The sequence below is a fragment of the Neomonachus schauinslandi genome, chromosome 5 (genome assembly GCF_002201575.2).
Source record: "Neomonachus schauinslandi chromosome 5, ASM220157v2, whole genome shotgun sequence".
In the NCBI taxonomy this organism is placed as follows: Eukaryota; Metazoa; Chordata; class Mammalia; order Carnivora; family Phocidae; genus Neomonachus; species Neomonachus schauinslandi.
Window position 1 is genome coordinate 92,564,365 of NC_058407.1, and position 21,186 is coordinate 92,585,550.

The following is a 21,186-nucleotide window of genomic DNA, read 5'->3' on the forward strand; positions in this document are numbered from 1 at the left end:
TGCTAAATCTTTGGCACAGCACGGGGCCCAAGCATCTCTGGTCGGGGCTCCTTCCGGCAGATTTCTCCACCTGTGGCAGATGCTCGGATTTAAACTTTCTGACCCTTCTGGTGCCGCTTGTCTCAAGACTCCCTGCAGACAGCTCTGTGACAGAGGCCGCCTGCCAGTGGAAAACCAGCACTGTACTTTATTCTGTAATTGAGTGGAGACAGGATTTACCTCATTGGCGTACCTTGCCTGTAGGACTCCATTTCACATTATTAAAAACAGAGACTTGGTCCTTTTTTTTTTTTATAAAAAATTTATTGAGATGATGCAATTATAGGCTTTTCTTTAAAAATTATTTGCAACTCACTGGCCCTGAGAAAAGGCATTTGTTTTTTTTTTTTTTTTCTTTTTTGTTACATTCATTTGATTCAGTCCCTTATAAACCCCACACCTCATAAACAACAAGAGATTAGAAATTAAACAAAAAGAAAAAAGGAAAAGAAACTCTAGATTCGTTCTGGTTTGCAGGTGGTTGCAGTCACAAAGAGAAATCTTCGAGAACGTTCACTTGGCATGTGTGAAAGATTCGGGGAGTTTGTAGTTGTTTAGTGTTGATGCAGATGGGGCCAAAGGAGTATCAGGTTAGTCTTCTGTGGTTTTTAGACAGGCAGGAATTATCATCCCCCTCCCCCCATGGCTTCCTTAGATCACTGCCTTCCTTCCAGACTTCTGCTCAGAAGAGGAGCAGGCTGAGTGGATAAAAACTTACTAGCACCGAACGCTAGGGCAAAAAAACCTGCCCTTTGTTTTTGGGTATTGCCCCAAATCTTTTATCTTCAGCTTCCTGGGTGGGAATGGGTCAAATGGGGGTATGGCCAGGCTGGATTCCACACCTCACTCTCCCTGGCATGCCATCTGCTCCCAGGGCATCATCCTACCTCCTGGACACTCAGGTCTCCCTTCTGCAGAAGGGAGTGAACGTTTCAAAAATGTATTCAGAGTTGGAGCCTAGACAGTGAAAGGTGGAAACAGTGGTTACTTAGTCATTTAGGTGAATCCTGTCATCGCCATTGAAGTTTTAGCTAAAGCTACATTCTTATTTGGGCAAGATATCAGCGTAAAAAGACCCTGGGTCAGAGGGTTCCAAACACACTGTTGAGCGGAGAAAATCCATCAGTCTGTCAGAAGAAAAGAAAGAAAGAAAGGAAGGACTCAGGACTTTGGTGACGCTGCCTTAGGCCAGAGATCAAGTTGCCTTGGGACAAAAAGACTGTTCCCTCCACATGGCCAGTGCAGCCAATCGCCACTGCTTTCCTCTGATGGAGAGGAGGCAATGCAGTGAACCCAAGATGCAGGCAAGAGAAGGTGCTAGAGAATTTCTAGCTGGAGATCAAGCGAGAGCGACACCCCCCCCCCCCCCAGACATAGCTGAAGGAAGCTCTCCCCGCTCCACGGTGCTCTTCTGCATTCTCCTTTCCTGATTTCTGATCTAAGCCAAGGAATCCCATGACAGCAGCAGGGAAAGGCCAACTATTCAGATCACAGACATGCTTTTCATGTGGTCCCAGGTGAACGTGCCATCCTCCCCAGCACTTAGTGTTGAAGTTAAGAATTTCAGCCTGGATAGATTCTACAGGTTTAGCAGATGCTCTCGGGAGGGCAGGGGCTGTGCCCAATTCCTCTTTGAATCCCTCACAGTGTCTAGCAGGTGCTTCAGCCAAGTTTGCTGAGCTGAAGCAGGTATCTCTGGGGTCTGCAGTGTGTAAGCACCGTATCTCTGGTGTCAGCACTGCCCAGGTGTTAGCTCAAAGCATAAATGAGGAGGACTTTTGCCTTTAAGGGAATCAACAGGAAATTCTTATCGGTAATATCTGGGTCGGAAATAAAGATCATATTGGAATTAGCACCTTCTTTTCTTCAAGTGGCTGAAGGTGTCATCCTATCTTACATATTCTTGCAGGGTATTGCCTTAAATACAGAAGTCCTTGGGGCCAAAGGGAATTTCCCTCCATAATTCAACTGTAATATTCTTTGAACAGTAAGAGCCTGAGCCCTTCTATCTGGGTAAAGTGAACAGAATGAGATGTTCTAATCTAAGAGCCACATCATGCCCTGTCTCTGATTTCATAGTCACACAAAGGGCCTCAGTCAAAATCCACCCTTTCTCTTCAGCCCTTAAATTCAACGGCCTTCACAACACACCCGGTACTTGGCTTAAGATCTCCAGTTATGATCCAATATCAGTCATCTTAGAGGCTGGAGAATGTATCCCTGCATGCTGTCGATGGCTCCTGAAAGACATCTGTAGCATGCTGGGGTCCAGCTCAATTTCACCACCACTCAAGCAGACTGAGACCAAACCCTTCCTTCATCAATGGACCCTCCAGCCTCACACAGCAGGTCGTTGACCTGACCGCAAGCCCAACCTTCTGGAAGGTAGAGTTGGGGGAGCGCCTGACAGCAGAAGAGGCTGGCCACATCCATGTGTCTATCTGCGGTCTGATTAGAGGCAGGAACGGAGCACAACTGAAAAGCTTTGAAGGGCTCCCTGATTCCGCTGTCCTTGACCCACAGTCAATCTGCCCTTCCCTCCCCGCAGGCTGGTGTCCTTGTCAGTAAGGACAATTCCTCCTGCCTGTGTTGCTCCAACCCCCACCTGCCTGACGCGGTCAGAAGTGGCTTGAGGAGCTACCCAGGGCTCTGGCAGCCTCCCCCTAAGTGCTGCTGATGGTGATGCTGGGAGCTATGAGATGTTCACCCGAGCGAGTAGAGGAAACAGAGAAACAAGGAGGGGGTGCTTTGTAAGGCAGGTCTAATCTCTTGGATTAAAAAAGACTGTCCTAATACTGGATTCTGAACCTGGGAATGGGAGAGTCAATTCAGGTGGCTAGAAAAGGAAAAAACCAAACAAACCCTAAAACAGCTTTCTAAAAATATCTGTTATCATCAAAAGTACTAAGAGGTGGCACTTCCTCATTTTACAAGATACTATGGACCTGATTTTGAGGTGTAAAAGAGCCACAAACGGGTCCGTTCTGAAACACAGCTATGAAAGAAGAAGAAACAGGTAATGAATCTGAGGAGTTTCCTGTTTGCCCTGGCTTGGCAAACACCAGGAGCAAGTGACTGTGTACTCCAGGGTCCTCTCCTCTCAAATGCCCTGGGTCCTGTGGGGACCAGGAAACTTAAAAAGAAAGGCTAGGAATTGGGGGAAAAAAAAAAATCAGGTGAGGGCATGAAACTGACCACAAAATGGCCTCGGGACGGAGCAGAGAAGACCTTCTCCCTCACTAGCCTTAGTCACCTCCGCTGGAAGCATAAATCCCTCCTGCAGCACATTTTCCACCTAGTTTCTGACCATCAGGCCCGTGGGGTCCTTTCGTATTTTCCACCTTGCGGAACTTGCAAGCTAATCCCATGATGCTGGGGCCTTCCGAATGACGCAGACCCGCCTTCTGTCCTTAATCTTCCATCCTGCAGAACCACCAAGTCCTGGGGTTCTCACAGCCATGTGGGGGGCAGGGGCAGCCCGCTGGACTGGCATTTCTTTCTGGAGGACCGCAGCACCTGTGAGGTTTGGGGCCTCCCTCCGATGGGTAGCCAGATGCCGGGATGTGGGTTTGATTTTGCGGTGCCGGCTGCAAAGCGCCCAGACCACTGATGCCGTCTGGGTGTCAACAATGCTCAAGACTCTCCGAGAGGCTCAACTCTGCTAAAAGGCATCTGAAGCTCAAGAGCAGGCGGGGAGGGAGGACAGACGGGAGGCAGGGAAGGAAAGGGCGAGAGGGAGAAAAAGAGAGCTCTCCTTTTCACTTTATCTTTTTTAAAAGCATCTTTTTTTTTTTTTTTTTTTCCAGCCAAGACCCAACAGCAACAGGAACAAACCTGATCCACATGGCAGGATAAAGAGGAACCTGAAACCCTTTGCAAGTGTTCTCTTTCCTGACCAGCTGGGCTTGCCGCACTTTGTGAGATTTGCAAAAAATAGATATATATAATAGATATATATTTCCATAGGAAAACAACCTCGGATGTCTTCCCCTGTATGAATGATGAAAAGTCAAACTGCATGGTCTTAAAAAAAAAAAAACAAAAAAACCCCCCAAAAAACAAAAACGAAAACACCATGAAACTAACAATAGGTGGATGGGTGAGGGTGAGGAATTACAGATGGAGAGGTTCCACAAGAGGAGGAAACGGAACCAGGAGTCCCAGGCTCGTGCCCTCGGCCAGAATTCCAGCCCCGCCTTCACTGGGTGGTTTGTCTAAGGTGCTCTGGGGGCCCTCGCACTATGCGAGACAAGTGTCACTCCCACTTCCAGGTCTCTTCCGGTTCAGCTTGCAGTCCGCCTGCTCGCCACGCCTCCAGGGCCCTCATGGGCAGGGGGCCCCCGGCTGCTGACCCCCCTGCGGAAGCCGTGGCTTGGTTCCCTCAGCACTCGTCTTCTTGGTATATTTGTTCATCCAGCTCCTGGGACTCAAGGTGCTCCAGACGGTCCGTTCGGCCACTCATGATTTCATCGGGGGTTTTCATAAACCTTTGGAAGAGGAAAGGAGTCCAGAGATTACATTTTCCTCAAGTTTGTCCTCACCCTGAACTCTCAACTAAAAGCGAAAGCCCCATCACCTCAAAGAGCTGGAGAGCTACTGAACCCAGCCAGTAATCTTAACTGAGCACAAACTGGAAAGCCTGAAAAATGGCCAAAAAACTATCAAAAGAGTCTAGAAGACAGCACCCCTTGGAGCTGTGTAGTGCTTTGTGCATGGCCATGCGAGGGAACCCTGGTACAGCTCACTGGTCCGTGTCTCTTATTTTTAGAGAGTTAGATTTTCCAATGACCTCTGGGAGCTGTAGATCCATTCCCATCTCAGACTGTGAGCCCAGGGAATCGTATGCAAAACTTGAATCTAACTCAAAGGACACAATTAAACGTTGAATGGAAAATTTTCATAACAGGGCAAGTTAGTGGTGCTTTTGGAAATTAGAAAGGTAAAAAGAAAGAATCCTTTTCACTGTTATTGCTGATCCACCCAACATGAGAGCAATGAATCCCCGTTAGTCTATCTTCCTCTGCAGCTGGGTGCATACGGCAAGCCTTATCTTCTTGTTGGAAATAACATCGGCGACTTGTATCGACCATGATTTCCCTGGTTCAGGAAGGCAGCCTGGGTGGAGACCCTGTAGCCTCACCGTGGGAGAGCCCCCTCCACAGTCCCACTCAGGGCCTGCACACCTTTCCCTCCCCAGACACTCTGCCCTGCCACCAGATGAACTGTCTGAAAACATACTTTTGCTCTCGTGACTCCATGTTCAAAAGCCTACGATGAGCACTTATCAGATAAAGCCAAGGACACACTCTTCGGCTTGCCCACCTGGGCTCTCGGTCATCTCTACCTGGGAAACTCTGGGCCCCCGCTGTTTATGAACCCTTTACTCTAGCCTGGCCAGTCTTTTTTCTTATATAAATCATGGCTCATGCCTTCCTCCAAACCTGGCCTTCTCTCTTTACTCCTTTCTCTGAGTCCTGCCTCCTCATCAAAGAGCCACGTAATAGCACCAGTCCCTACTGAAATCTTCCTTCTTTCAATGCCTACAAATCCTGAAAGAGTACCCACAATTTAACACTTCACTTGATTATACACAAAGAAGGATTTTGTGGCAAGTCTGGCTTCTAACACTCATTTCCTCAAAAATGACCAACTCTCCTCACTAATAGCACTATTCTGTCCTTTTATATTGTCGAAAATCACTCTTGGAAGCCTATGAACTTTCCAACTACTTCTGCTTCCCTTTTCTGCCCTTTATTGCTGAACTTCTCAAGCACTATGATTTGTCAAGTCTGCAGTCTATCTTCTCCTTTCATCCCCTAACTAAAACTTCTCCCCACCATCTGAAGTCACTAACAATCTCCTGAGGCCAAACCCACACATACGCTGTATCTGGCGCTGCAAACTACCCCTTTCTTCTCTTGACTACTTTTCCATAATAAGGTTCTGATAGTCCACATCAGGCTTGTCTCAAGATACATTTATTGAAAGCCCCCAGAAGGTATAAAACAGAATTACATAAAATATAATCCTCTCCCTTCTAGAACCTCATGACCTAGTTGTGGGGAGAAGGACTTCACGTGTACAACTATTGCAAATGCAATGTGATTTAGGGCCAAGGGAATCCAAGAGATGATGGAGGAAGAGATCTCTGCGTGTTTGAGCAGTTGAAGAAGGCTGCATGAAGGGCAGGACACTTGAGATGGGCCTAGAAGGCATATATATCACAAAAAGCAAAAGTGAAAAGGATGTAGGTTTCCGGCACGGGAATCATGTTAGTGTTGCAGGGCAGCTGGCTGGGTGCGTGATGAATTTGGAAGGCAGGAGAGTGGACCAGAGGCAGAAAGGATTATGAATTAATCTAGGTGTAAATCATAAAGTCTAGGCAGGGAAGCAATAATAATGCTTTTGCCCTTCGTACATCTCCCAGATTCTCATGAAAGTGCTTGTCATTGGTAGCCTCTGACCCGGAAGCTGCTGGTTAGAAATCTTGGGAAATGCGGTTTCCAGGCTTCTAGCCCCGATGACACAGAATTCAGTGAAAGGACAATTTAGCACAATGACTAACCTGGATATGGGAAGAGTCACTGATAACTCCAATGTCAAGGTTGGCCACTTAGAACAATGGTGACGCCACTGATGAGTAACAAGAATTCCGGATGCGGGGAGGGGAGGTTTCTAGTACGCGAAGAAGGTCTGTCTTGAACATTTCATGTCGGAGATACTGATGTGGTATTTCAGGGGACATGTACTATGAGAGGCTCTTGGAAATTGAGATTTGGAATTTCAGGAGGATTTCAGAGCTGGATACAGTCTAACCACTAAGGTGATAAGTGAAGCTGTGTATTGGGATCATTTCATCCAGGAAGAGTAGGAGGACTAAGTTTAGGGTGAAGGATGAAGGGAAAGCATCAGCAGAGCCAGGGAAAGGAGGGTTCTTTTTTTTTTTTTTTTTACTTCAGTGCATTCTGTTTCCAATTCTTGAACAGCCTTTTCTGTTGTTTTTGAAGATCTCAATCGTTTTCCCTCTTCCTAAGCTACCATAGTTCTTGCTGCTAAAGTCCAGGTTCTCTGCTTTTTCCAGTCTATCCCAGCATGCTCATCTATTCATACCGAGTGTCACTTTCTACCTCCCAATCCGTCTCTCTAGCCCCATCTGAAACTCTTTTCTGTCCCACCTGCCAAACCCATAACCTAACGTCATGTGTGTTGATCCCACCTTCTCCCAGCCTTTCCTGGGTCTCCCCACGGCCATTACCACCAGTGTCAATTACCACCACTTCTACCTCTCCTGATTGGTCCTTTAGATCCCTTCTTCTTCCTCTTCTAATTCTTTCTCCTCTCTTGCATAGTACTTGGAATCACAATCTATGTGGTAGGTTAAATGGCTGGAACTCATTAGCTGTGAGGAAGTCTGGAAAGAGGAATGTCTAGTGCAGCAGTTTTCAGACTTTTCTGATTATAATGCATCGTAAAAAATACATTTCACATCATGACTCAGCATGTACAACACACATACACACACCCCCAAATTTTCATGAATCATTAGTCACTCTTATTTCATGAGATACAGTCTGATATTTTCAACTCTGTTCTATCCAATTCGGTTCTATTTCATTAAAAAAAAACAAAAACAGTTTTGTGACTGACTCATTAAATCTATTTCTTGATTCATGAACGGCTCACGACCTGCAGTTTGACAAACACTGGTTCAGAATGTGGCTTACAGGGTTGGGAACCTTGAAGCCTAGATTTAAAAGCTCGATGATGTTACTTTGGTTGTTCCTTTTAACTACACTGGGATGTTGATACTATTGGATCACTGCATAATTTTGAAAGGTGAGTCGGATTGTGTTTACTTAGTTTTGGCTTTATTCTAATACAGACATAAGTAAAAAAAAAAAAGTTTTTTTTTCCTGAAATTCTAACAGCCCAGCATCCCGTACCCAGTTTGTAGCACTGGATGGCTCTGAGTGTCACACAGGCAGGTAGAGACCTTAACAGTCTCCCTCCTCCCTCTTATTTCAAGAAAACAATATCCTCCCAAAAGAAGGAAAGGAGAAAAAGGAAGTGCTACCTGAACAAAAGCCTTTGTCCGGGCTCCTTCCTGATAATGTTTAGTTTGTAGTAGTGGCGCAGGGCTCTGGACATTTTCTCATAGGTCATGTTTGTTCTGTTCTGTTTGTTCAAAGGAGGAAGAGAGAAAAAAAGCACAAAGACACAGTGAAATCAACCTCAGAAAAGACGCTGGGGAGCTATTAAAATAAAAGCTTTTCAGCTGCAGGCGCGGCCCCGCCGGGTGGGGAAAGCTCCCCGCTCCCCGCCCAGCTCCGGGCCCAGCGGTGCCCACCCCCTCCGCTTTCACACGCCGCCAAGAGGTGTCCGAAGGTGAATCACCTTTTGTCAGAGGTCTTGGCGCTGCAGCTAAGAAAGCATATCCCACGGCAACCTCCCTGGTTTCCTTTCCCAAGACCAAGCTCTGCTCTGCTCAGTGAATTTCCTGCAGGGTCCCCTGATCTGTGGGTCATCCTTCACCTTCTGACCCACAGAGAATTCCTTTCTTTCTTTCTTTTTTTTTTAATTGCAGTGACCTTTCTCCAACTTGTGTTTCTGGTTTGTCATTTTAAGGAAGAGATTTTTTTGTTGTTGTTTAAATTCCTGTTCTGGAAGGAAGAATACAGTGGTTCCGAGCCCCGGGGGCTAGGGCACAGTCGGGAGCCGCGACGGGATTTTTCTCGGTGACTCACACACCGAGGAGTCTGTCAGTGGGGCCTTGCCGTATTTGGTCATGGCCTACATCAGGTCTTCCTCAATGTGGCCCTGGGGCCTGCCCGCCGCTCAGGCCGCCAACCTCCGAGGCTGCAGCCCAGGTGGGGCTGGGCTGTGCCCCCCTCCACCCCCTCTCACTCAGCTCACCTGGTGGTGTGTCTCCCAGGTGTCTTGCCTGCTTTGTCCCACATCTATCGGCCTGTGGTCAGGCCTGGACCTTGGTGACTCATTTGTTTTATTTTGAGTAGGGATACGGATGTATTTATTTAATTTTTTTTTTTTTCCTTGAGGGGGGAGACTCTTTGCTCTGTGTCTCTATTTTCTTTTCTTCTCCTGTGGTAAGAACACTTAACATGACCTCCAGCCTCTTGACCAATTGTTAAGTGCATCCTACAGTCGTGGTAACTCTAGGTACAAGGTTATATAGCAGAGCTCTAGAACTTACCCATCTTGCTTCATGGAAACTTTCTGCCCATTGATTAATACTCCCCTCTTCCCCCCTCTCCTCAACCCCTGGCAACACCATTCCACTCTCTGGTTCCATGAATCCACCCTATGAATGGAAGCAGGCAATGCTTGTCTTTCTGTGACTGGCTTATTTCACTTAGCATAATGGCCTCAAGATTCCTCCATGTTGTAGCCTGTCACAGGATTTCTTTCCTTTTTAAGGCTGAGTAATATTCCACGGAATGTATACACCATTGTTTCGTTATCCAGTCATCCACAGTAGACATTTAGGGTGTTTCACTCACTTTTTACATCTATGTACTTTGACAGTTTTCCTAACTATAGAAGACTGCATCTTCTAAATTCCAGCCCCTCTTCCCAGCATGGAAAAGTGTGGGGCAAACAGTTCTGGCCTGTCTGCATTTCAAGGGATGTTGCAAAGTCGGAGGGTAGGCATTTCCACGGAGAAGGGGGCTTTTGCAGCCATGCGAGTTTCTAACCGAGCAGAACAGAAGCGACCCTTCCTCACTGCCTTGTGAGTCCCAGAGCCCTGTGGAGCTTCCCTGTTCCCCAGCTCCTGGCGACAGAAGGGTGGCAGGGCCAGCTCGAGAGGACGGGATGGAGGGCTGCTCCCAACGTGGCCTTATCAGACCCAAGGGGTGCGAGGTTAACTGGCCCCTGGTGTAAGTAACAAATGGAAGGTGGCATCTTTAATTATTTCCTTCCCTTTCCAACTGTCTAATTGTTCGCCCCGTGAGAAATAAGCTAAATAATGAGGGGCACACCGAGGAGACAGAAGTCAGGCAATTATCCTCCTACCCAGAAGATAAAGGCTTTTTTCTTTTTTTTTTTTGGCACTAGTTGGCAGAGTAAATAGCTGGTACCCATTTACCTTATGGTTTCCCCATAGTCGAGCCAGTCCATTGGGATCCACTATCCGGAATATTTTGGATTCTTTGTCCTCCCATCGGATGAAGTTTTCGTACCGGCTGTCAGAAAGCAACTGATAGACGTAATCCCAAAGCAGTCTACAGTCTACAGAGGAAAAGGGCAAGAAAACACTTTTGAATAGGTTTCTTGTTGAGACACTAAGAACAAGTAACAGAAAATAATCAAGTAGTCACTTCTGCCTCCTATGGACTGATGGTCTTTCTTATTTCGCAGTGAGGAGACCAGGGCCCAGAGAGACCTGGCAGATGGTGCTGGAGAAAGGCGACCTTTGACCTGCGGAGGCCTTGGAGACCATCCCAGCCAACCGCCTCCCTCCACAGATGAGGACGCGGTGACCTGGAAGAGGAAGCAGCTTGTACAAGGTCATGACCAATGACTTGACCTTGAGCAGAGCTCACATGAAAGACAGAGAGCAAGCCAAAAGAGGGGGTAACACTAGGCTGGCGGGGTCAAAGGGCGGGAAGAGAGCCCCAGGGTTCCAGGCAAGCGGCATGGTCTGGTTGGTGGTACTGCAAGATGACTCTGGGGTTGGAGGCTGAACGGACAAAGACAAGAAGATCAGGGCAGGCTACCAAGTGGCAGAAAAAGAAGTGTGATGCGTGAAAGGCTGTGGGAAAGAAAACTCTGTGGTTTGCTGATTGGGAGCTGTGACTAGCGTGGTTTTCAAGAGGACAGATATTTTCTCATTACGCCCTATTTTGGAGTTCTTTAAAATTGTTTTCTCATAATGAAATCAGGGTAGAAAGGAACCCAAGTCAAAAAAGTCACTTTCCATTTGGAGGACTGACGTTCCGTCACTTGGTCAGGCCACAAATATTTATTAAGTGAGTTAATACACACCAGGCACTGTGCTAGTCCTCGACTTTTGGCTGTGGCTTGGCATATTAAAGAGAAGACAGCCTGCACCCTTTTCCCTTGTTCTAGTGTTTTCTGGATGTGCTGAAATGGTATGTGGTTTGCCCTCCGGCACCCCGGATAGGCGGATGGAGGCAGACCTGTCCTACCTAGGTGTGCTTTCTGTACCAGCCTCCAGATGAGAATAGGAGGCTCTGATTTCCAGGGGTTCACTGTTGATTCTGGGAGCCTCGGCAGGCCCTAGCCATAACGGCTGGTAGTGAAGGGTCAGTGATCGAATTCTGTGTGTTTGCTCAGCACTTTCCTTGCATCCTTTCTAATCCTTGGAGGCCCCAGGTGGCTGGGATTAGAATTCTGGGTCTCTTGCACGACACCGTGCTGACTTCCTTCTGTTGGGTCAGGCCTGGCACACCTGGAGGGCAGTGTCTAATGGAGACTTGGAATAATTTAGAGCCAACACGGTCCCCTCCCAGGGAATGAAACACACCCTTCTTGGGAGTCTCTTTACAAGGGGAATGGAGTCAGGTCACCTTGGGCAAATTTCTTAAACCTCCCCGAGGTTGTTTCCTCATACATGAAACAGGAATAACACGTCCTTTACAGGATTACCGTATTAGTGATAGCACAAGCGAAGGGAAAAGTCATGAAAATAACAACAACGCCATGTATTGGGTGCTATGCTCAGGCACTGTGCTTGTATTCCACAAGCATGGCTGCTCTTGACCCTAGTGACCCCTCGAGAGGCAGGTGCTGTTGCTATTCCTATTTCATGGATGAGGAAGCTGGGGCGTAGAGGGCTTGGTAATTTACTCCAAGCGCACAGCTCGTGGGTGACACCTGTAGGAGTCCAGGCTCTGCGCCGCTCTTCCTGATGGTTAACAGGTAGATATTTGTACAATTTTAGGACTTTCTAGAGCAAGGTTTCGCTCTGTTCAGTGCAACCGTGCTGAAATCCGGCCTTTTCTCTGAATGGCAGAAGGAAATGTGGCATTTTCTTTTTCTTTAAAGATTTTATTTATTTATTTGAGAGAGAATGAGAGAGAGCACATGAGAGGGGGGAGGGTCAGAGGGAGAAGCAGACTCCCTGCCGAGCAGGGAGCCCGATGCGGGATTCGATCCCGGGACTCCAGGATCATGACCTGAGCTGAAGGCAGTCGCTTAACCAACTGAGCCACCCAGGCACCCGAAATGTGGCATTTTCTAAGAGGTTTCATCTTTCAAGAAACTAACATGAAACTTAAAATGACCATAAATATTCTCTTACGGTAGCCTCCCCCCACCCCACCCCACCCCACCCCACCCCACCGCCATTATCTGTGTCCAAACATTAATGGGATGTGCGTGTTTTAGAACAGGACAAACTGCTCTCTTCTCGAAGCAAAGACACCGCAGACTCTGGGAGCTGAACCCCATTCTGGCGACAGAAGCAGCCAGTCACTTCCATTACCCCCTTGCCAGCCGGGGGGAGAGAGCGGGGGACCCAATCCTCACACCATAAAGCACCTGGAGAAGTCCAAGTCACACTAGTGCAGGCTGAGAAGAATCTAGCTCATTTTTAAGGCACTTGTCACAGGACGACTCTAGTTGCTAAGCAAAGCGGTGAGGTCGGCAACGTGTCTTAACCCTCCTGCCACCTCCTTGCCTCACGTTTTTACTACAGATGGAAAACAAGAGGACTGAGCTGTGGATTCAGTGTTTGTCCTACCATCAAATGGCAGAGACATTTTAATTTCCCCACGATCGCTTCCAGTTGGAAAGCGTCTGACAAAACCAAATATCATCACATAAAATGCCAGTAAATTAGAAGGAACAACAAAGGGGGGTCTGTGGGTCTAACTCCTATATGGCTTCTCTACAGGGGAGAAATCGTGTCCGCTGCAAAGAGGCCTGATGGCACCTTTGGATTCATCTGGATTGGGAATGCGAGTCTCCAGAGTGTTCATTTGACTAACACTTAATAATAAAAAAACTGCCTTTAGTAGTTGATATAAAGAAATTGTGCCCATAGGAAGGTGAGCAATATATGGCTACTCCCCTCACGTCTCAGCCAACTGGAGCTAAAGCATAGAGTGGATGGTCCTTCCATTCCCACCCGAGTGCAGACTTTTACTTTCCTTGTTTCTGTGGCTTCTGTTTTACTGTCGCTGTGCATTGTATTCCTTATAAAACGCTACAACGGGAACCAGGCCATTTCTCCAAGTAAGGGCTTAAGCAGCACTGGGCTACCATGCTGGTTTTTCAGAGGCATTGAACTTGGACCTTTATGTAAACCATTTGCTAAAAAAGATCTAGAAAGTTATCGCTCTTTGGTTGGTAAATGAAGGGCAGGGCTTACCAGAGAACAGGCTTTACCTATACGTTTCAAGAACATTTGACTCTTGCAAACTTTTCCCTTTCATAAATGTGAAAATAACCCCAAACAAGCTGCCAATTGATCACTTTAAATGACATTTAAACCAGCAAAGCCAACTTTAGCTGAGTAATAAAAATATGTTGACATTCAAGACATATTGAATTACTCCGTCATTAACAGAAGTAGCAACAGGAATTTGTGGCATAAAGCAGTTGTTTCAAACTCAGAGTATAAGTGGCTTTTATAACACTTTTGATAGTTTTGTGTGTCTTTAGTTAAAAATTATTCCAGATGATATATATAAATGGCTGACCACATAAGATTTTTTTTCTTTTTCTTTCTTTCTTTTTTTTTTTTTTAACAACTGAAGTTCAAGCCATTGGAGTTATTTTGTTTTTAAGATTTCAATGAAATAAGAGGCAGATCCTTTTTAATTCCCTAGATCCTCTGGAGGTTGTTACGTGCAATTTTTCAGCTCTGTTGAAATCCACATGTGCAGATACAATGTTCTCTGATCATCAACGAAAATGCTTAATACTATATAATAAAACTCACGAAACTCTATAAATACAAGAGTATCCTATTACAAAACACTTGAACATGTGAAAAAAATTTATATTACAAGGTATTCATTAATTTTAAGTGCATTTCTCTTAAACTAAAGGGTCTTCTGTATTAAGGCACATGGGTATTTTAAACAAATGTCCATTATTTGGATTGTCTCTTCCATGAGAGGAAGTTTATTAAAGGGTTTAGCTCCAGTGAAGTGCCATTTTCCAGTTGCAGAGAGAACATTCTCTCTCTTTCCTGCTGGGTGAGGTGCCCTGGGTGTCCACAGCTAAAAGCATTGTAAAAAATCCCTTCCTGTGGTTAAGGAGAAATATTTTCACTCCCACGTCTGTCTCCTACCAGAGACTCATTGTACATGCTCCCGGAGCATAGACTGTAAAAAGATGGGCAATTCACACATAACCAACATGGTTTCTTATGAAAAAAACATGCTGGACAAAACTGATGTTTAAAAATCTGAGTGGGCAAGTCAAGTTATTGACAAAGGGAATGTTTAATGATGGTGGTTAATTAAAATGTTGGGAAAGCTTCTGAGAAAGTAATTTTATGTTGTTTTAACTGCCCAAATGGAATTTTAAATGAAGGTCTGTAAACTGGAGTTCCGTGGGTATAATCACCAACTCACCAGACGCCGAGTGTCCCTGTTTCATTTCTTTCAATTTATTGCAAAAATTAATAAATTTATTTCAGGTTCAGCCACAAAACAGGTAAGTAACATCCAAAATAGAAGTTGCCACTCTGCATGATAGCAGTGGTTCTAACCTAGGGGCAATCTTGCCCAGGAGGGAAGGGAACACTTAAAGCTTCAGCCCCCAGCTGGAACCTCACAGCGCCCGGCCCCTGCTTTGCTCAGGTGGGGGCAGCCTGGGAAATCGCATCCCTACCTCCCGGCAGTCACGCTGTATTACAGAAATGTGTGTCCTTACACAAACTGGAATTTCCAGTCTCCTCCAGCTCCTTCTATTATTTTCCGCCCAGCCACTGTGGCTGTTACCATTTTATCTTTTAAAAACGCTGTCCTGAAACTTCCTTCTCTTTTAGGGCTCTTTGATTTCTCGGTAGTTCACAGTGAAAATAAACGGCGGTGACTCAGCCAGTTTGAGAAGTCAGAGCCACGTGGGACATTCCTGAGCAAAGCCTCCGAGGTGAGAGGGAGTGCAGAAGTGAATCTCCAAGGAGATAAGGAAACAAGGGCGCCTCGAAGGGGTGCCCTTGGGGCTCAATGGCCGGGCCAGCTCCGGGTGGGCAGTGGGGCTGGCTGTACCCACTGCTCTCCCCTCATTCTCTGCAGCCCTGCAGTAGAGCAAAGAGAAGGGACCTTAGTGCTTGGTCATCAGCCGACTGGTGCTGTGTATCTACATTTTGTCTCATTAGTACTCCAAAGTGCCTGGAAATGGGTATTAGTATTCTCATTATGATGGAGGAAGAAGGCAGGCCTCAGGGACAGTCAGCACGTCTGCTGGGAGACAAGGACTGGATTCCAGTTCTGCTTGTTCCTCAGTCCACGCTTTCCCACGGGCTCACGCTGCTTCCCGGGGAACATTCTAGGCTAGCTGTTGATTAGGACCCTGGGTCGGGAGCCCTCTGGGGTTCTGCAGAGGGTTATCTGCCTGAGACAGTGTGGGATGATGTGGCTCTTCTAGCTGGTACTGAAACCCTGGGCCCCTCGGTTTAAGGAGACATCCCACAGCACTGTCCTTTCCTTCCTCAAAACAGACATTGACACACCTGCGAGCAAAGGTGCACATATGTATGTCTGCCTTACCACCAAGGCCCCAGGAAGAGACTGTCCCTCATCACTGTCATACTAAACCCTTTAGGCTTCTCTTTTATAATATCTTTTTCCCCTCAAGGCTGCTCCTGAGGCTCATTAAAAAAAAAAAAAAAGTCCATGAGCTTCATTTGCAACCATGTCACCAGCACTAAATACTGCGGGGGCGGGGGGCGGGGCGGGGAAGCAGAGATGGAAATAAGAAGAAGAGGACAGAGTGACTTCCACTGGTCCTCTAGGCCCTGGGGACATGTCTCCAACTGCTTACCCTGGAGTCTCAGGCTTATTTTTCTTCATCTGATTTAAGATTAGAGGCTTCCAGGGTTGAATTTCTGTGCCTATAGAACACATCCAGTCAATAAAACCAAATCAGGAAAATACATTGTTCTAGTCAGGTGACAAAGAAGCTGTACAGGAGACTCCGTATTTCCTTGATTAGGATCTTTTTGTTTCTGTTGAAAATGTAACCTTGAGTGATAATAAACATATTTTTGAAAGTCCCTTTAAAGATCTGAAAGATTGCAGGAGGGTTGGGAGTGGAGGGAGCACGTGCTGGGGGGAATTTTATGTCTTATCTGCTGCAGGATCAACCAAACAATGAAGTCCTCACAAACCATGAAGAAGGTCATGTTTGCAAAGAAAATCAGGGGACTAAGCAAAAGTTGTGAGATAAGCACCAGAAAAGAAATAGTTTCTGTTGGATGGGTCATGGACTTGGAACAAGCAAATCCGTATAGACCCGTAAAGTCCCCACGTTTGTGCAGCAAATGAAGAAGAATGAATGGATTATAAACCAGTTTGCCAATGCGTCTTGCTTCCTTAGCAGAGTTTTGGATTAAGGCCAAGGAAGGGACGAGCAGACAGGAAGTTTGGTCACTCAGGTTTTAATGGAACTGAAGAACTTTAAGAGAAAGCCAAAATGACTTAAAATTTTTCTTTTAAGACTTAGCTGTCTATAGTGAAAACCAAAGCAGGAGCTTAGTTTGTTTGATGGTGTAAAGTCAGAGGGATGTTGCTTTACGTCAGCAAAGACACAAAATTTGGCATTTAGAGACGCTATACCCTATCGCCTAGAAAAATGCCCAGCACATAGAGAGATACATGATCATTTTTGAACAAATGAATGAACCATTTAACTACACCGTCCAAGTATGCAAAGAATCAGTTTATTTCACTTAGCTGTATTTTACTTATGTTCATGATGTTATTGTAACTATTCTGGACTGGTCTGCAAACAGCCTACAGTCTTGAACTTGTCTCCTTTCTTACATCACCTGTTATTGTTCCTTCTACGTGTTTTAGGCATGCCTCATCCTCTAAAGTGCAAGTAATTCCTTGAGAGCAGGGACAGGGTTTTCTACTTCTGCATCCTCCATCATGCCTACGACCTCAAGCACACACTACATACAAGTCAACAATGCTGTAGAATAGGGGGCAGCAAATGCTTCCTGTCAGGCTGTCTGCAAATATTTTAGGCTCTGCCGGCCATATCATCTCTCTTGCAACTTGCTCCACTCTGCTGTGGACACTAAGTGATTGGGCATGGCTGTGTGCCAATAAAACTTGATTTACAAAAACAGGCGGTGGCTGATTTGGCCCACGGGTCAGAGTTCCCAATCCCAGCTCTGGAGGCCCAGGTCAGAAGGCAATACGTGTCTTGGAAAGAACACTGGATGAGGCTCAAGGCTGGACTCTGGATGTGCCTGAATCTCCCTTTCTGCATCTGTACAAGGCCCTTCCAGGTTTGAAATCACCGACTTCTAAGAATGAATGTTAATATATACCGAAAACGTGACTCACGGCATCACCAGCGCTAAGTCTCATCATCTTACGGTGCGTGCCGCTAACAGACTCTTTGGATATGAAATACATGGGGGGCAAGGCACAGGCCAGTAAAACTTCTGTAGGCTGAGAAAAGTGCTAGAAGGTTCACAGATGCTGCCTGGACCCCCTACTTCCTACCACCCCCCCAAACAATTGCTTCATGAGCATAACAAATAGAAAACAAGCCCAGAAAGAAGCAATTTGTTCACTGTTACATACACCATTGGCTATCCAATAAAAAGTTTGAACCCAGGGGTCTTGTCTCACTGTGTTCCATGTTAAATGCTCTCCCATAAACTCTGGCTATTCTAACTTAGTAATCTCAACAACAGTCCTTCTTATCCTTTGAAAAATAAGGGATACCTTTAAAAATAAGCTACATGTTATATTTAAATAGATCTAATCTGTGGTTTGTATTTAAGCTGCCTATTACCTCCTAAATTTCTTTTATTGATTATCTTAATTTTTCTACAAGGCCAATACCTAAGTAAACTATCATAACTTTGCATGTCACCTCTAAATTGTATGCTACATCCCAATCCTGAGATGTTAAAAAGAGAGAGAGGAAAAAAAAAAAAGAATGGAAGAAATATGAGAGATTTTTAATGGGCTTGGATTCACAAGATTTACATTTCTACCTGAAATAGAAAAAATATCCTGGGCCTTATCTTGCTTTGGAGTTTTCTCCATCTGGAATGACCGCTTTTCCTTTAATCTTCATTGTTCATATTCTAAGCATTTGTAAGCCCAGCTCAAAGGCAGCCCCTCCACGGAGCCTTCCCTAACACCCCCACAGCACTTAACAGGAGTCCTTCAAAGACACCACACACTGCATCCAGCTTTTTCAAGATAAAGATTCTATCTTAGACCTCCTGGAACCCTCCCCCACCCCGCCCCCATGAATGTAGTCCAGTGCCTCAAACACAGAAGGTGCCCAAATATATAAATCCTAAAGTACTTGAGCAAACGACATCTCAATGGACAAGAATTTGGCGTTAAGTTTTTGATCCGCATTCATAAGCCGTGTTCCTCTCCATATCCTCCGGCTCTGGTATTCAGCGGCACGTTCATTTCTTTCTGGGCTACGCTCACCGAACAAGCTTAAGGAACTAAGTTTGCTCATTTCACATCTGCTTTGCAGATATGAAGCCTTTTTAGGGCTGTTCAGTAATGCCAGAACTTTACATTGTCCATAGGAATTACCCAGTGGGCTCGACCCCTACTAAATAGAATCTTATAAGGATCTGAGTAGTCCAAAAAGACACTTAGAAGGGTAGGAGTGAGGGGACAGGGATATCCCAAGAGAAACAAAGGAGCCTGGAGTTGTGGTAAGTTCTCTTTGGAGGGTTAGAATCAAGACTAAGTGTTAGACTCCAGACTTGCTACTCCTTTCCTTTCACCCTTGAGAAAAACAGTGACTTTCAGATAAATTCACCGATGCTGGCTTTGGTTAAATTAGTTAATACTCACATCTGGAGATTTTTCAACTTTTGAGTGTGTCATTAGAGCATTAATGATGAATAATTTGAGGGGATTCTCTCATCCTGGAGGAGTTAAGGCACTCCCCAAAGGATCTGGGCCCTAGGGCTATTCTAGATGAATATTCTGACTTCCTAGGGTCCTAAAGAAAAACCTACATTCCCCTCTTCTGTGTGTTCTTGAGAGAGACAAGGCATCCGTGGGTACCAAGGTTCATCACTGGGTTGGTTATGACAGTCCATAGAGCATCTTATTGATGAGGCTACATCCATCACCCAACAGTTCTGATGTTCAGAAGTAAGATTAAAAAAAACCAGTAGCACAATTTTTAAGAGACTAATATTTTAACCTTTATAAACCTACTAAACAAGGGAGAAATAACTCCGTAAGTCTAAATAATGTAACCTTTTCGATCTATGGGCTTATCTTAGAGTCCTAGGAAGTCTGTGATAAGACGGCGTGACAGAGGAGGTGGCCGGGACAGATACAGCTGGGGAAGCCAGGTCCCATGAGGGCAACCCTGCCAGCAGCAGCCAATGGCACAGCAGTGACTGTCCCGTTGACCCCATCACCCAACCCCTATCTGACTTTGCTTCTCTGGGGCTCTGTTTCCTCCGTGACTTCCCCGGTTCAAATGACCTTCCACATAAAATGCATATAGCAATAATAAGCTGCCCCTAAGAGCTGTCCTTAGAATTATAAACAAGTAGACAGTATCTGCAAAATGTCCAGCACTGCTGTATAGACCATGCAAGAAACAAGACAAGAAGGGCATGTATAGAGAGGAAAGGTCTGGCCTGGGAAGCACAAGTCAGGTCATTCTATTCTTCACAGTAATATCCTGACCCCATCTTCTTTCTCTAATCATCTGGGAAAATTCACATGTTTTGCCTAAGGTCTCTGTCTCTTTATAAATTCCATTTTTTTCTTTTCTTTTTTTTAGATTAAAAAAAAACATACATACATACATATACACATACGTAAACATAGAGAACAAAATAAGTGAATCCCTGTGTACCCATCACCCAGCCATATAGCCATTAGCTCACAGCTAGTCTTCTTTTATGTACACCCCACCCATGCCTCACCCCCGGCGCCGTGGGATCACTTTGAGTCAAATCCTGGACACAGGTCATTTCGTGTTTCATAGTTTTTCAAACATAAAAGTCGTATTTCTTTGGCATTTCATTTTCTTGATTCAACACCCCACGTAAATGATTTGTAACACGAAAACTGAGGCAACATTGGCGGAACACTTGGAGCCAGAGAAACATTTAGAAATAAATAATTTAAACAAAAAAGGGACAATGAGTCAAGGCAGAGGCTGTTAGTGTAGCCTGTAGGACTCGGTGCTGTCATGCCGTCAGGAGCACTGCTCCATCCTGGGGCTCAGCGGGAGATCTGTCCTGGGGTCTCCACTCACGGAGGAAGGGGGCATTTCTCGCCTTGCCCCGACCAGGTCTGACTTCTGCCTCCATGCCTCCCTCCCATTACTGAACACATAATCACCTTCAGCACCGAGCCACCTCCCTGTAAAGCCTTCCTCCATTCCTCCCGACAAAATGCACCTTCTCTCTGCTTTGTTCCCACAGCATTGAATTATCCTAGTACACAGTCAGTACTCAATAAGTGCACATGCACTGGATGAATGGGACACAGGACTGACTTCATTCTGCCTTATATCTTAGTGGGTGGTTTTCACATCTGTCTCTCCCAGGAAATTTTAAATTCCTCGAGGAAATAATTGTGTTAAAGCAGCTCTGTGTCCCCCTACTTCCTAATGCATTTATCTGTGCATAGTGGATGCTCAATAAATGTCTCAGGAATGGAGAGATGCTCTAGGAAAAGAGCTGCCCTTGCCACGTGGCTGGAGGGTTAAGTGTCTGGAGAATGACTTCATGTAAATTATGGGCAGACTAGCACAAATACAACGTGTAGATTTTTTCCCCTGGTTTCCACTGGTTTCTTGTCTTAGGGAAGCAAATTTGGGCTTGTCATCATAAAAGTAAAAGAATTTGGGAGTGGTTTCCTTCGTCCAAATGACCCAGCAACACCTGCCTACAACACCATAACCGTGTTTTTCTCTCCTACCTTCTCCCAAGGTGAAGGCTACATTGAGTTACTGCCCATA

At 45.7% G+C, this 21,186-nt stretch overlaps 1 protein-coding gene across 1 annotated transcript in view; it reads right to left on the reverse strand.

Moving 5' to 3' along the window:
• Nucleotides 1-295: 295 nt before the first annotated feature.
• The window catches only part of ETV6 (ETS variant transcription factor 6), a 235,021-nt gene continuing 214,130 nt past the window's right edge, over nt 296-21,186 (reverse strand). The window contains exons 6-8 of the mRNA XM_044915454.1: nt 10,145-10,287; nt 8,114-8,214; nt 296-4,526 (exon numbers count right to left, since the gene is read on the reverse strand). Coding sequence (XP_044771389.1) covers nt 4,421-4,526; nt 8,114-8,214; nt 10,145-10,287 — 350 coding nt within the window. The 3' untranslated portion in view covers nt 296-4,420. The remainder of the gene's footprint in view (nt 4,527-8,113; nt 8,215-10,144; nt 10,288-21,186) is intronic.